The 12,881-nt window shown below is 42.2% G+C and overlaps 4 protein-coding genes across 4 annotated transcripts; 3 read left to right on the top strand and 1 right to left on the bottom strand.

The window, feature by feature from the left end:
- The first annotated feature begins 339 nt into the window (after positions 1 to 339).
- K450DRAFT_237116 (uncharacterized protein) lies at positions 340 to 3,002 on the top strand. Its single transcript, XM_051588371.1, has 10 exons — positions 340 to 505; positions 993 to 1,090; positions 1,173 to 1,323; positions 1,424 to 1,636; positions 1,705 to 1,818; positions 1,898 to 2,062; positions 2,126 to 2,387; positions 2,471 to 2,737; positions 2,772 to 2,774; positions 2,882 to 3,002. Exons 1-10 carry the CDS (start codon positions 430 to 432, stop codon positions 2,886 to 2,888), a joined length of 1,356 nt encoding a protein of 451 aa, XP_051445460.1. The 5' UTR covers positions 340 to 429; the 3' UTR covers positions 2,889 to 3,002.
- Positions 3,003 to 3,368: 366 nt separating this feature from the next.
- K450DRAFT_237114 (uncharacterized protein) lies at positions 3,369 to 8,535 on the top strand. Its single transcript, XM_051588370.1, has 11 exons — positions 3,369 to 3,523; positions 3,658 to 3,790; positions 3,861 to 4,010; positions 4,076 to 4,444; positions 4,518 to 6,852; positions 6,941 to 7,383; positions 7,455 to 7,649; positions 7,726 to 7,907; positions 7,973 to 8,072; positions 8,143 to 8,298; positions 8,363 to 8,535. The coding sequence occupies exons 1-11, from the start codon at positions 3,486 to 3,488 to the stop codon at positions 8,486 to 8,488; spliced, it is 4,227 nt and encodes a 1,408-aa protein (XP_051445459.1). The 5' UTR covers positions 3,369 to 3,485; the 3' UTR covers positions 8,489 to 8,535.
- Positions 8,536 to 9,618: 1,083 nt separating this feature from the next.
- On the top strand, positions 9,619 to 10,953 carry K450DRAFT_208795 (uncharacterized protein). Its single transcript, XM_051584768.1, has 2 exons — positions 9,619 to 9,960; positions 10,034 to 10,953. Exons 1-2 carry the CDS (start codon positions 9,795 to 9,797, stop codon positions 10,735 to 10,737), a joined length of 870 nt encoding a protein of 289 aa, XP_051445458.1. The 5' UTR covers positions 9,619 to 9,794; the 3' UTR covers positions 10,738 to 10,953.
- An 8-nt stretch (positions 10,954 to 10,961) lies between these two features.
- On the bottom strand, positions 10,962 to 12,531 carry K450DRAFT_237103 (uncharacterized protein). Its single transcript, XM_051588369.1, has 7 exons — positions 12,339 to 12,531; positions 12,173 to 12,216; positions 12,011 to 12,068; positions 11,905 to 11,932; positions 11,726 to 11,847; positions 11,369 to 11,652; positions 10,962 to 11,305 (listed from the first exon to the last, which is right to left on the bottom strand). The coding sequence occupies exons 1-7, from the start codon at positions 12,496 to 12,498 to the stop codon at positions 11,165 to 11,167; spliced, it is 837 nt and encodes a 278-aa protein (XP_051445457.1). The 5' UTR covers positions 12,499 to 12,531; the 3' UTR covers positions 10,962 to 11,164.
- Positions 12,532 to 12,881: the final 350 nt, after the last annotated feature.

Raw genomic sequence — 12,881 nt, 5'->3', positions numbered from 1 at the left:
AGCAGCAGCCTATGGAAAGGATAATACACGTTCGTATGACACTGTCGGGTATAATCAGTTTTAGTATCATGAGTCGGATTCCGCATCAACATGAAGATCGACCTACGTTTGATTAGAGCTTTTAGGTATGACAAAATAAGAGGCCACGCTAATAAGGGTGCATAGCAGAAAGACCCAGATGACAGTTAAACCAGACATTTGGTATATTTAGTTGTTGCTGCCTGTACGGTTTGGAAAAAAGTTACAGTGAGCTGAGACGAGAATGTGAAGGAAGTATCGACGTCATGCTCATTTTTGCAGGTGGGGTTTGGTTTTGGTGAGACTGCTGCTTGAAATTGCGCGCCTCTCGCACTCAAGAACCTCACAGGCAAACAACCTTCAAAGCAACTTGTTTATACTTTCTCCTCCCCGCATAACTGTATTTTCACAATGGCCGAGCCTGAGCATAACTGGAAATTCGCTCAATGTTTTGGTGATAAGGGAGATTCTGATGACATTACAGAAGGTATTCATCGCTGTTATTTTTTTTTATTTTTATTCTTTATCCACCTGCGCACTCCAACTTGCGTAGATCATGAGCTTTTTACACCCTTTCTCTCGACCTATCCACGAACCTTGTTTGCAAGCGCACACATTAGTGTCAAAGATGCTGTCAATAATTTCAAATCCGTGTTGGCAAGAGTGTCATGACCGAGTCGAATACGACCATGACCCTACGGCTTTTTGAGGTGACATTAGGAGACCCGCTAAAAGTTGTTGACCTGCGCGCGAACATCAAATCCTCATACTCTATCGATACTGCTTCATACGGGTCGATTCAACCCTGTGTAGTCATACTAAATGATTCGGAGTAATTACTATCGATAAACGCCTTGTAATAACGACTTAATATTGCAAAGTGACGGATGGTGCCATCCACGAATACCGAACACTCCTTTTGAATTTATACTTTTGACGCCTAACTCTTACTATTGTTTTTATTTCATCCGTAGCCGATATTATCTCTACCGTGGAGTTCGATCACACTGGTGACTATCTTGCAACCGGTGACAAAGGTGGCAGAGTCGTTCTTTTTGAACGCAACGAAAGCGTGAGTGCACTATTTCGGTTTCATCCCCGCTTGAAGTCTATGCATGACAAATCGTCTTAACATACCATTGCCTGCTTTGTAGAAACGAGGTTGCGAATACAAATTCCATACCGAATTTCAGTCACATGAACCCGAATTCGATTACCTGAAGAGTTTGGAAATTGAGGAGAAGATTAACAAGATAAAATGGTGCAGGCGGCAGAACGCTGCCCATTTCCTTTTGTCTACCAACGGTACTTGTGTCTTTTTCATTTTCATGACCGTGAAGTCACGGGTGTGATGATATAATCATTTACTTTTTCGGCTTGTATACTGACCTTGACCGCCTTACAGATAAAACAATCAAACTGTGGAAGGTATTCGAGAAAACTTTAAAAATCGTGCAAGAAACCCCACTTCATCAGGACGGCATCATGCTCCGGCCCAGTCTACCAACTTCCAATAATCTCGGCACTTCTCCAATAGCTGCTGGCAACTTGCGCTTACCGAAGCTAACGCATCACGATACAATCATTGCAGCAGTCCCGCGAAAAATCTATGCAAATGGTATGCCGTACCTTTCTATTGCATTGTAGATGAATTTCAACCTTACTTACTCTACCATTTCTTATCAGCGCATGCTTATCATATCAACTCTATATCCATTAACTCGGATGGAGAAACCTACATATCTGCAGATGATCTTCGAATCAACCTTTGGAACTTGGATGTCTCAGATCAAAGCTTCAGTAAGAACTCCCCCCCCCTCTCCCTATTCCTATGAAATAAGCATGATCATTATTAACGTTGATGAATTGTTGTTTTTAGACATTGTCGACATTAAGCCTGTTAACATGGAGGAACTTACGGAGGTCATTACCGCAGCAGAATTCCACCCACTTCATTGCAACTTGTTCATGTATAGTAGCAGCAAAGGAACCATTAAACTAGGTGACATGCGCGAATCGGCATTGTGCGATCAGCACAGCAAAGGTAAAGCTAACGAAAATGACATTTGAAAAGTGATATGGCATACTAAACTCAGTCACAACACAGTCTTTGAGGAAGAAGAAGATCCTTCCAACAAATCCTTCTTTTCAGAGATCATTTCATCGATATCTGATGTCAAATTCAGTAAGGATGGTCGATATATCCTCTCTCGTGACTATCTCACTCTGAAGCTTTGGGATATCAACATGGAGAACAAGCCTGTTAAGACTATTAACATTCACGATCACCTTCGAAACAAATTGTGCGATTTGTATGAAAATGATTGTATCTTTGACAAGTTCGAGTGTACTTTTAGTGGAGACGGAAGGTATGGGCAGTTTATGGCAAAATGGTTTCTGATTCAATATGTGCCTCCTCCTTAACATTAATATCGATCAATCTTGTTTCTAGTTCCGTCTTGACCGGATCATACAATAATTACTTCCACATTTACGACCACGAGGGCAAGTCAGATATTACTCTGCAGGCTGATAAGAGTGCTTTCAAGGCAAAGCGTGTGGGCTCAGCCAAGAATAAGATGACTATGACTGGCAACCGAAAACGAGACGATTTCAATGTTGATGCAATTGACTTCAATAAGAAGATTTTGCATGCGTCGTGGCATCCCAAAGAAAATTCTATTGCCGTTGCCGCTACCAACAACCTGTTTATTTTCACGTAAGTTGTGCATTGGTGTCGATTATTGGAAGCATGATCCTGACTGACAATACGCTATTTTCTCTTTACAGTGAGTAAGTAGATGGAAGACGTAACAATGTGTAGCTACAATACTGCTGGTTCTAATCGTTTTGCCTTCTACAGACTTTGATCTCGTTTTTCTTCCTTTCCATTGTTTGTCTTTCTTCAAGTACTTCTTTTTTTTGCGCCAGTAAAATAAAATAAAAATGCAGCCCAAAAACATTTGTGCACTTGAACAATTGGCTAAATCGTGAGAATCGCGCGTAGAGATTTGGTCCCCTGATGGAACACAGGCCCGGGGAGGAAGCTCTTTGTATATGAACCATGTAATTACAAGGTCTGTCCCAGGTTTTACCATAGATTATCAATCATTATGACATGTTAAGTATTCATCGAGAAACTCAATTTTTGAAGTTAGATATTACTTATGAGCCTTAATGCGCTATGTACAACGAGTCAAAGTCAAAAACGCACGCCAATGGTGCTGTAGATGGTAGGATTGAAAGCACAGCAAAACACACAATGGAAAAGTGGCGAGTGACTGCTTAAATTTTGCACAGTTGTTACAATTTTTTATTTTCTCGCTGCGGACCTCGTCAAGTCTCGTTGACAAGTCGTTTTTTTGCTGCTTGCATATGCTTTGCAACCCTGAATTTCTATAATTTGGCTTGATTTACTCTAAATAACTATCAGTACTACTTGTTCATCCCCATACTGAGTGTTCGCCATGAAGGAACAGGTGCTTGACATAACGCCAAAAAAAATGTACGTACAAACATGCTGCAATTATTGTTGACTTCAATGCTCGTCATGCGACAACATTCAAAGCAGACGACTATGGCCGACGATGAATGCCAGCGATTATTACTCAATTATTAACACTGTGTTTGATTTTCTAGTAAGCACATCCAATTTGGTGTGCTGTCTCCTCAGGAGATGGTCAAGATCGCCGAGTTCGAGGTCACCCAACGAGATTTGTACAACATGCCAGACAGAACACCTGTTAAACATGGTGTGCTCGACTTGAGATTGGTATGTACTTTCGATACATACATTATTTTGAAAAGCGGCTTCCCCACTGACCTTTTGTCACGCTCACTAGGGTACCTCCTCGAAAGATGGTACTTGCGAAACTTGTGGACAAAAAATGGCAGATTGTGCTGGCCATTTCGGTTATATCAAACTTGTTTTGCCTGTATTTCACATCGGTTACTTCAAGGCCATTATCTCCATCTTACAAGAAATTTGCAAGGTATGATATGCAGACAAAACTTTCAAATCAGAATGACAGAGAGCTGACTCATTGCAATCCAATAGACCTGCAGTCGTGTAATGCTGGATGAGACGGATAGACGAGCATACTTGAAGCGATTACGTACACCCGGTATGGATAACCTTACGCGCGAGCGTGTTGTAAAGGCCATTAATACAAGGTGCAGAAAGCACAACAATTGTCCACACTGTGGTGCTTTGAATGGTACCGTCAAAAAAGTTGGAGCACTCAAAATTACACACGACCTGTTCAAGAGAGACTCAAAAAGAAATGAAAAGCTCAAAGTAGACTTTGAAAAAACATTTGCCGAGTCCATTAAGACTATGCCGGAAATCAAGAGTCATATCAATAAGGCTCAAGATGATATGAATCCACTAAAAGTACTTAAACTATTTCAGCGAATTTCACCAGAGGTAGGTTAAATATCCAGATTAACTACATTTCATCGTCAGATTTCCTAACTGAACATATTGTATCACTGAATAGGACTGCGAGCTGCTTGGCCTGAACCCTGCGCATGGTCGACCTGAACTTTATATATGGCAGTATCTTCCTGTTCCGCCTGTCTGTATCCGCCCATCAGTCCCACAAGATGATGGCAGTAGCAATGAAGACGATTTGACAGCTAAATTGACGGAAATAGTTTTCACCAATGCGATTATTAGAGCCGGTCTCGAAAAGGGCATCACGATCATGAACTTGATGGAGCAATGGGAATTTCTACAGCTTACAGCTGCTATGTACATTAACAGTGAATTGCCTGGTGTACCCTCAGCCAACATGGGAAAACCAAGTCGTGGTCTCTGTCAGCGCTTAAAGGGAAAGCAAGGTCGTTTCAGAGGAAATTTGTCCGGCAAACGTGTTGACTTTTCTGGACGTACTGTTATCTCACCAGATCCAAACATGCGAATTGACCAAGTCGCTGTGCCAGAACGTGTAGCCAAAATTCTTACATATCCCGAGAGAGTATTCGAACATAATATCCATCGCCTGCGCCAGCATGTCATCAATGGTCCAGATATCCACCCTGGTGCAAACTATGTACAATTCGCAGGAAGCGGGTTCAAGAAGTTTTTGAAGTTTGGTAATCGCCAATACATTGCTGCTGAACTCAAAATAGGAGATATTGTCGAAAGACATCTTTCAGATAACGATGTTGTCTTATTCAACCGACAGCCTTCACTTCACAGAATGTCCATCATGGCGCATTATGCTAAAGTCAAGCCATGGAGAACCTTCCGATTCAACGAGTGTGTTTGTGCACCCTACAATGCTGATTTTGACGGTGACGAAATGAACATGCATTTACCACAAACCGAAGAAGCCAAGACCGAAGCCATTGAGTTGATGGGCGTCAAGAACAATTTGGTTACGCCTCGAAACGGAGAACCTTTGATTGCCGCAACACAAGATTTCATCACAGCCGCCTACCTTATTACTAGAAAGGATCGCTTCTATACCCGCGCTATGTTTGTCCAAGTCTGCTCCATGATGGGTGATGCTGAACTCAAGGTCACCATCCCGCCTCCAGCTATTTGGAAGCCACAACGTCTGTGGACTGGCAAACAGATTTTCAATGTTTTGTTCCGACCCAATACCGACAGTAACATTATCATCAATCTGGAAACCAAGACCAAATCTTTCATCAAATCTGACAAGCGAGCTAATGACCTTTGCCCGGCCGATGGTTGGTTGGTTATTCGAAACAGTGAGATCATGTGCGGCTTGATGGACAAAGCGACTGTTGGTGACGGAAACAAGAACTCGGTGTTTTATATCGTTTTGCGTGACTATGGACCGATTGAATCTGCAAAGTGCATGAACCGTCTGGCCAAGCTCTGTGCTCGCTGGCTCGCTAATCAAGGTTTTTCTATCGGAATCAGTGATGTAACTCCTGGTGAACGTCTACGCAACATCAAAGATGAACAAATTGCTACCGCGTACAAAAAGTGTGACGATGTCATCCATCAATTTGAAACAGGTCAACTTGAAACTATGGCTGGTTGTGACGAAGAACAAACTATGGAATCCCAAGTGTCTGGTATCTTGTCCGAAGTCCGTGGAGCCCTGGGTAAAGTCTGTATGACGGAATTAAACAACCACAACGCTCCCAGTATTATGGCCCGATGTGGTTCCAAGGGTTCCCAGATTAATGTGTCCCAAATGGTTGCTTGTGTCGGTCAACAAATTATTAGCGGTACTCGTATTCCAAATGGTTTCCAAGATCGTTCTCTACCACACTTTTTGAAGAATTCCAAACAACCCGCTGCCAAAGGTTTCGTTCGCAATTCTTTCTTTACCGGTCTTACTCCTTACGAGTTCCTTTTCCACGCTATTTCTGGTCGTGAAGGTCTTGTTGATACAGCTGTCAAGACTGCTGAAACTGGTTACATGGCTCGTCGTCTTATGAAGGCGTTTGAAGATTTGACTACCTTTTATGACTTGTCGGTCCGTAATTCTGAAGGTGCTATCGTCCAGTTCCGTTATGGTGATGACGGTTTGGATCCCATGACGATTGAAGGTGATGGAATTCCTGTAGAATATGAGCGCAACATGAACCACATTCGCAACAGTATTGGAATACATGCCGGTGATGCTGCTCTTTTGCCATGGCAAATTATGCATATCACAGAGGAGGAAATCAAACGTCCAATTTGGAAGGCAAATTGTATGGAATCCTTCATTCAATCCACTCTTAGGTTCATCCGCAATAATGTTGCCGAACGTTTGGTTAAGATCCGTCAAATGTATAAACTCCAAGCTGGTATGGCTATGCCTAGTGAGGATTACATGGATATTGACATTGACGAGGATATCACTGGTGAGTGCACAATAATTTACGCTATGCGTGTACCGTATGGGAAAATAGCATCGGAGCATCAACGACTTACACTACTTGATTTCAATAGATGATGTTAAAGCAATCGTCAACAACAAATACACTGTTACCGAAAGGCAACTTCGTGGCTTCCTTAATGTTTGTCTCTCCAAGTATATGAAGGCTAAAATCGAACCTGGTACTGCTGTCGGTGCTATCGGTGCACAATCTATTGGTGAGCCTGGTACTCAAATGACGTTGAAGACTTTCCATTTTGCTGGTGTCGCCTCCATGAACATTACGCTTGGTGTCCCTCGTATCAAGGAAATTATCAACGCTTCGAAGATTATTTCAACCCCTATCATTACTGCTCACCTGGTGTCCGATCGTGATGTTCGAGCAGCCAGAGTGGTGAAGGCTAGAATTGAAAAGACTACCCTTGGAGAAATTGCTGAGTACATTGAAGATGTGTTCACGCCAAATGACTGCTACCTTGCTATCAAGATCGATATGTCTGCCATAAGCAAACTACAGGTAAGAGTTGTCCGCACAAAGCAATTGAAAATATGTGTACCGGTGTTCAAGTTACTGACATTCCTTCTTAGTTGGAAACCAACGTCAATGAGATAGCAGATTGCATTGCCAACGCTCCAAAGCTTAAGATTGGAAAGTCCGTGTACTCTAGCCCTCCGGACATGATTCGCGTCCAAATCTCTGCTGACCCAGACGACAAGACAAAGGAACCTTTGTACTTTAAGATGCAGAGACTCAAAAGAGCTCTTCCTCACATCATCATTAAGGTATGGAATTTTATCATCGCTGCCTGTAGACTTGGCAGAAGCCAGCCTTTCTTACTCTCTTTTGTTTTCAAAATAGGGCTTGCCTACTGTGGTACGTGCTGTCATTTCTGAGAAAGAAGGTGGTAGCGGTGAGAAGGAGCTTGCAGTCGAAGGCTATGGCTTGCTACAGGTCATGACTACAGACGGTATCATTGGTCGCTTGACCACGTCTAACCACATTATGGAGGTTGCTCAAGTTCTTGGCATAGAAGCCGCAAGGTGAGACTGATATCTACAGCCTAATCTTATATGTTGTACACAACTTACTAAACTTGCTATTCAAGAAACACTATCATTCATGAAATTCAGTACACGATGGATAAGCACGGTATGACTATTGACCCTCGTCACGTCATGTTGCTAGGAGATATTATGACCAGCAAGGTAATATTTCGAATGAATTTCATATGATGATGTCTTGTTGATGGCAACTGACGTCTTTTATGTCTTATAGGGTGAAGTGCTTGGAATCACACGTTTCGGTATTTCCAAGATGAAGGACAGTGTGCTTATGTTGGCGTCCTTTGAAAAGACTACGGACCATCTATTCGACGCATCATTGTACAGTAAGCGAGATGCAATCGAAGGAGTTTCGGAAAAGATCATCATGGTAAGTTTTGTACTATTGTGTTTTATTCGTATAGCGTTTACTGAAGTCCTTGTCCATTTCAAAGGGTATTCCAATGTCTATCGGTACTGGTCTATTCAAGCTTGTCCGACAGACTGAGCAGGATAACATTCTGCCACCACGCAAACTCTTGTTTGATAATCCTAATAATCACATCGCCCTTAAAGCATAAGTTTTTTTATATTAAAAATCTTCCTTGTTTTTTTTTGGTTTATTTTCTTTCAGTCTTTACTTGGTGGCTATATTTGCTGAGTGTGACGATAACGTGTGCGTGCTATGACGAATTCCGCTTGGTATCACCAACAGCGTGGTTACGGGGACGAACCCTCCACGTAACCCCGTATGTCTTACGCGGCTCTCGGCGGCTGTAAAAGAAATAAGGCGTTGTAATGGTGATACATTTCAAATGAAAGTAAATACCTTTCCAACGGTGATGAATCAGTCATCGTAAAGTCACAAGTGGAAAGGTTTATCAAATTTCATATCGCGCGAATCTCTTGCGTGCTGGCACGAAGAAGCGGGGGTCTGACAAATCAAAGCAGAATTTTCTGCGCACGTAAATTGGGGATAGGGCTGATCTGTGCAAAACTGGTAAATCACAAATGTACGATATTTGGCAGTGAGATTGCAGATGATGTCTCTGGGTTAAACGACGCCTTTGACTTTTTATAAAAATAACAACCCCTTTACAGAATGTGGCATGCATTTGTACAGTGCTGGTTGCTACCTCCTGGATGCCTATCGCAGGTCCATTTCGCGAATTGAAGGCTCTTTAGAAATAAAATCCCATATTTCGTGATTGGGGATGTGTTTTTCCGAACCACTCAGCATTTTTTCCAGCTCCTCGAGAATGGTTTATCCTGAAAGCATATCTTTAGATCGCACATACTATTTTTCATTGACTCCGTCCCAAGCTTATAAAACTATACATTTCTCCTGAGGTTGAGTGATTTGATTGATACAGCTATGAGGAGAAAGCTCAGTTGCTGTAGTGATGACTTCGAGATTTCGATTTACTTTTGCTCTTAGACCCGATTTTTTTTCTTGGCTGTTGCCTAATTGTTGAACAAGGTTCATCGTATATTAAAGCTGTAGGCTGGTTTGGTCCATTGTTTAAACTTATAGATTACAAGGTAATTACAACATGATCGTCAAAGAAGAAAACATTGTTTATTAATTGTATGGTGAAGGATCGATAAATAGCGCTTAAGGCGATATTCATCTGGGGCAGCCGGAGAAGAATTTGTAATGGATGGGTTTATAAGCCGGTCCATTAGATTAAGTGACGAACAACGAGAGTCGAATTTCGCAATTTCAAGTCAATGCGATTGGCCAGATGGTGATCAGATTTACAAATTCCGACGTGTCTCCACCACTTTCAATCAAGCACCGTACACTATATAAACCAAACGCGGCTCCGTCAGAGACTACTTTTCTCTACACCTTTGTGTTCATACAGTAATAGAAAAATAGATAAAATGCCTGTCAGCACACAATACACCATTCAATCCGGCGATGACTTGACTCCTGAGCGCTTGGAAGCACTTAATGCCCAGCTCGCAAAATTTTCTCCTCAGGAAGTCTTGGAATGGGCCATCGATAACTTGCCCAACTTGTACCAAACCACAGCCTTTGGCTTGACTGGTAAGTACACAAACTACAAAAAGCTTTTTTTCAGCCATTGAAAAATAGGTATTAATTATCTATGATCTCTTAGGTTTGATTACCCTCGATATGATCAATAAGATTAGCGTCCAACGTCAAAAAGATCACATCGTCTCACTCATCTTCCTGGATACACTTTATCACTTCCAAGAAACATTGGACCTCGCTAAGCGCTGCGTTGAGACCTACGATGTTCCACTTAAGGTCTACAAGCCAGTAGATTGCGATAGCGTTGCCGATTTCGAACGTCAACATGGACAAAAGCTTTGGGAAAACGATGAAGATGCTTACGATTTTCTTGTCAAAGTCGAACCCGCTCGCCGAGCTTATGATGAATTGAACGTTAAATCCATCATCACCGGCCGTCGTAGAAGCCAAAAGGGTGACCGTGCTGCCATCCCCGTTATTGAAGTCGACGGTACTGGTCTCATCAAACTCAACCCTTTGGCCTACTGGGATCTTCAACAAGTTCGTACTTACATCAGAGCCAACGAAGTGCCTTACAACGCTCTTGTTGACCAAGGTTACAATTCTATTGGTGACTGGCACAGCACTAATAAGCCTGCTTCCAAGGATGACGAACGCAGTGGTCGATGGGAAGGCAAGGAAAAGACCGAATGTGGACTTCACAAGGATTATTTCAAGATGAGAGCCGCTTTCATGGCTTCAAAGAAGGCAAAGCAACAGCTTGCAGAGCAGAAGAAGCAACATCAAATCGCCGATCATGCTTCTCCCGTTCTTGAAGCTTCAGCGTAAAGAAAATGACTTAACAACACCCTCCAACTTTACTATTCCATTTTTCACATCTGTGAAATAATTCTTTCTTCATTTTCAATACCGCTTTTCCTCTACTTGTAAAATTCCTTTCATGATGCCCACCCCCAGCAGTTGTATATAGACATTGTGTGTATGTTTTTTTCATACCATTTTTTACAGACAAGAAAAAAAAATACATACTCTTAAACATTTGAAAAATATGATCCCGTTTATGCAGCGACTGACAAGACTGGTGTGTAAACCCAGGTCTTACGTTGTAGACTAAACAATATAATTCTCAAGAGCGATGTGGTCATTCATTTGCATGGTTTCAATGCCACAGGCACTGACATGTGTATTATATCGCTTGGGGGCTACATAGATTATACTATAAGTTTTTGTGCTCACGTTGCTAGCGAAGACGTATTTAGAAATTAAATTTGGTGGTAAGCTCAGGGTAGTGGCCGTTGATTTCGCCAGGGTACTTGGTGGGGTAGGGGATGGTGTCATTGCATCCGTTGGCAGCGTTGGGAACAGTGGGGCGAAGCTCAAGGTTGCGAACGGGTCCCTGCCAAAAAAAAAATGGTTAACAAACTAATGCTTTCTATTGCTTGTGAAAGTAAATGCTTACCTTAGCATGGAAGTAGAGCCAGACAGCGTTCAACTCGCCAGTGGTGTAATCGCATTGAAGGTTAGGAACGGTTCCGAATTCCTTAACGAGAGCCTTGGTGAATTGTTCAGTCTTGTACTTGTGACCGGGGACAATATTGTGACGTTCAAGAGCCTTGTAGACATTGAACTTGTGGTAGAAGTTAACGGTCATGCGGAAGAAATCAGCCATTTCTTGTCCGGTCTTGTAATTGCTGTAGCAGGAGGGGTTGAAAGTAGAGAAGCAGGTACCGTGCTTGCCCCATTCTACAATATATGTTTACGTTAGCAAAGGAAAACTGAAAATATGGAGCCTGCGAATTTAATCCCAACTACGTACCGTGAGCCCAGAATGAGTCGGTGGAGCCTTCGCTGTTAGTCCAGACATTGTTCATTTCTTGCAACAATTGGTATTCACCAAGATCCTGGAGAATAGCAGTGACGTTTTGATACTCTCTGGCACTGTAGGAAAAAGTTAATATAGAACAAGGCTAGACAATACGAGGGGTCTTTACTTGCCTGTCACAGAACTGGTCCCAGGTACCACCTAAAATATTAAAGGAGGAGAAATAAGTGTGAACAAGTGAAAACTATCGAATAATCAAATCATGGATTAAAATCTTACCGGAGCAGTGGTCAGACCATGTTCCGTGGATGGTGAAATCATAGAGAGATCCGGCATGCTGATGTGAGGACGAAACAGTTAGCAAGCAGCATTGAAAAGGGTCTATGTATAATACTATCTATCGCCACTATGATATTGTATCATAATTCTTAAAATACTTACGATATCCCAGAAAGCGGCAAGCATGACCAAACCGGACTTGTTCTCTAGTGTGTATACGAAGTGTAGTAGAGATGTATGTAAAGCATGCATGAATCAGTATAATGAAATTATTGATCTTCCGATGGAGTGCATAAAATTAACAAAGTAAAATAGGTAAATTTCGTACCGACACAGCATCCATCAGCAGAGTTGGACAAAGCAGCAGTAGAGCAAGACCACAACTCCTTGGCGGGGCAAGTATGACCAGTGCCAGTGGGGACAGAAGCAGGGACAGCGGAGGCGACGATAGAGCCAAAGACGGTGGCAGCGAGAGTAGAGAACAACATTTGATGTAAGTTGAACGGGGTTTAGCCTAAAGTACGCCTTACGATTGAACTCATTGTGTATTTATATGTTTTTTTATTTGATTTTCACAGTGTGGTACTTTCCTAGTGTAATTAGGAAAAGGTTGCCATGTTTGGCATCAGTGCATCTATTCGTGTTGAGATAATTGGTTATCAACAGTGTAGATTTTTCTTGCATTTGGGGCTGATGTTACACGGGCCGGTGGAGGCCCAAGTTTCAACACCAGGTAATGCGGGTTGGTATGAGATAAATAAGAAAAGCGTATCTTTGTCCTTGGTTACATTAATAAGATAAGCATTGCAGTTCATTAATACAGCATCAGTTACTATGAAAAGTTCAAATCATGACGCCTTGCATACAGCGA

The sequence above is a fragment of the Umbelopsis ramanniana genome, assembly GCF_025399195.1.
Source record: "Umbelopsis ramanniana AG unplaced genomic scaffold K450scaffold_21, whole genome shotgun sequence".
NCBI lineage: Eukaryota > Fungi > Mucoromycota > Umbelopsidomycetes > Umbelopsidales > Umbelopsidaceae > Umbelopsis > Umbelopsis ramanniana.
The sequence above is the reverse complement of the archived record's forward strand: the minus strand, read 5'-3'. Positions and strand labels throughout refer to the sequence as shown.

Excerpts from the sequence above, each read along its gene's own strand:
- K450DRAFT_237116 (XM_051588371.1), top strand. The coding sequence starts at position 430 with ATGGCCGAGCCTGAGCATAACTGGAAATTCGCTCAATGTTTTGGTGAT. Across the intron at positions 1,324-1,423 it reads TTTCCTTTTGTCTACCAACG|ATAAAACAATCAAACTGTGG; the intron begins GTACTTGTGTCT and ends ACCGCCTTACAG. Across the intron at positions 2,388-2,470 it reads ACTTTTAGTGGAGACGGAAG|TTCCGTCTTGACCGGATCAT; the intron begins GTATGGGCAGTT and ends TCTTGTTTCTAG.
- K450DRAFT_237114 (XM_051588370.1), top strand. The coding sequence starts at position 3,486 with ATGAAGGAACAGGTGCTTGACATAACGCCAAAAAAAAT. Across the intron at positions 3,791-3,860 it reads GTGTGCTCGACTTGAGATTG|GGTACCTCCTCGAAAGATGG; the intron begins GTATGTACTTTC and ends CACGCTCACTAG. Across the intron at positions 8,299-8,362 it reads TTTCGGAAAAGATCATCATG|GGTATTCCAATGTCTATCGG; the intron begins GTAAGTTTTGTA and ends TCCATTTCAAAG.
- K450DRAFT_208795 (XM_051584768.1), top strand. The coding sequence starts at position 9,795 with ATGCCTGTCAGCACACAATACACCATTCAATCCGGCGATGACTTGACT. Across the intron at positions 9,961-10,033 it reads CACAGCCTTTGGCTTGACTG|GTTTGATTACCCTCGATATG; the intron begins GTAAGTACACAA and ends ATGATCTCTTAG.
- K450DRAFT_237103 (XM_051588369.1), bottom strand. The coding sequence starts at position 12,498 with ATGTTGTTCTCTACTCTCGCTGCCACCGTCTTTGGCTCTATCGTCGCC. Across the intron at positions 12,217-12,338 it reads TGCTGATGGATGCTGTGTCG|AGAACAAGTCCGGTTTGGTC; the intron begins GTACGAAATTTA and ends TATACACACTAG. Across the intron at positions 12,069-12,172 it reads TTGCCGCTTTCTGGGATATC|CATGCCGGATCTCTCTATGA; the intron begins GTAAGTATTTTA and ends TCCTCACATCAG.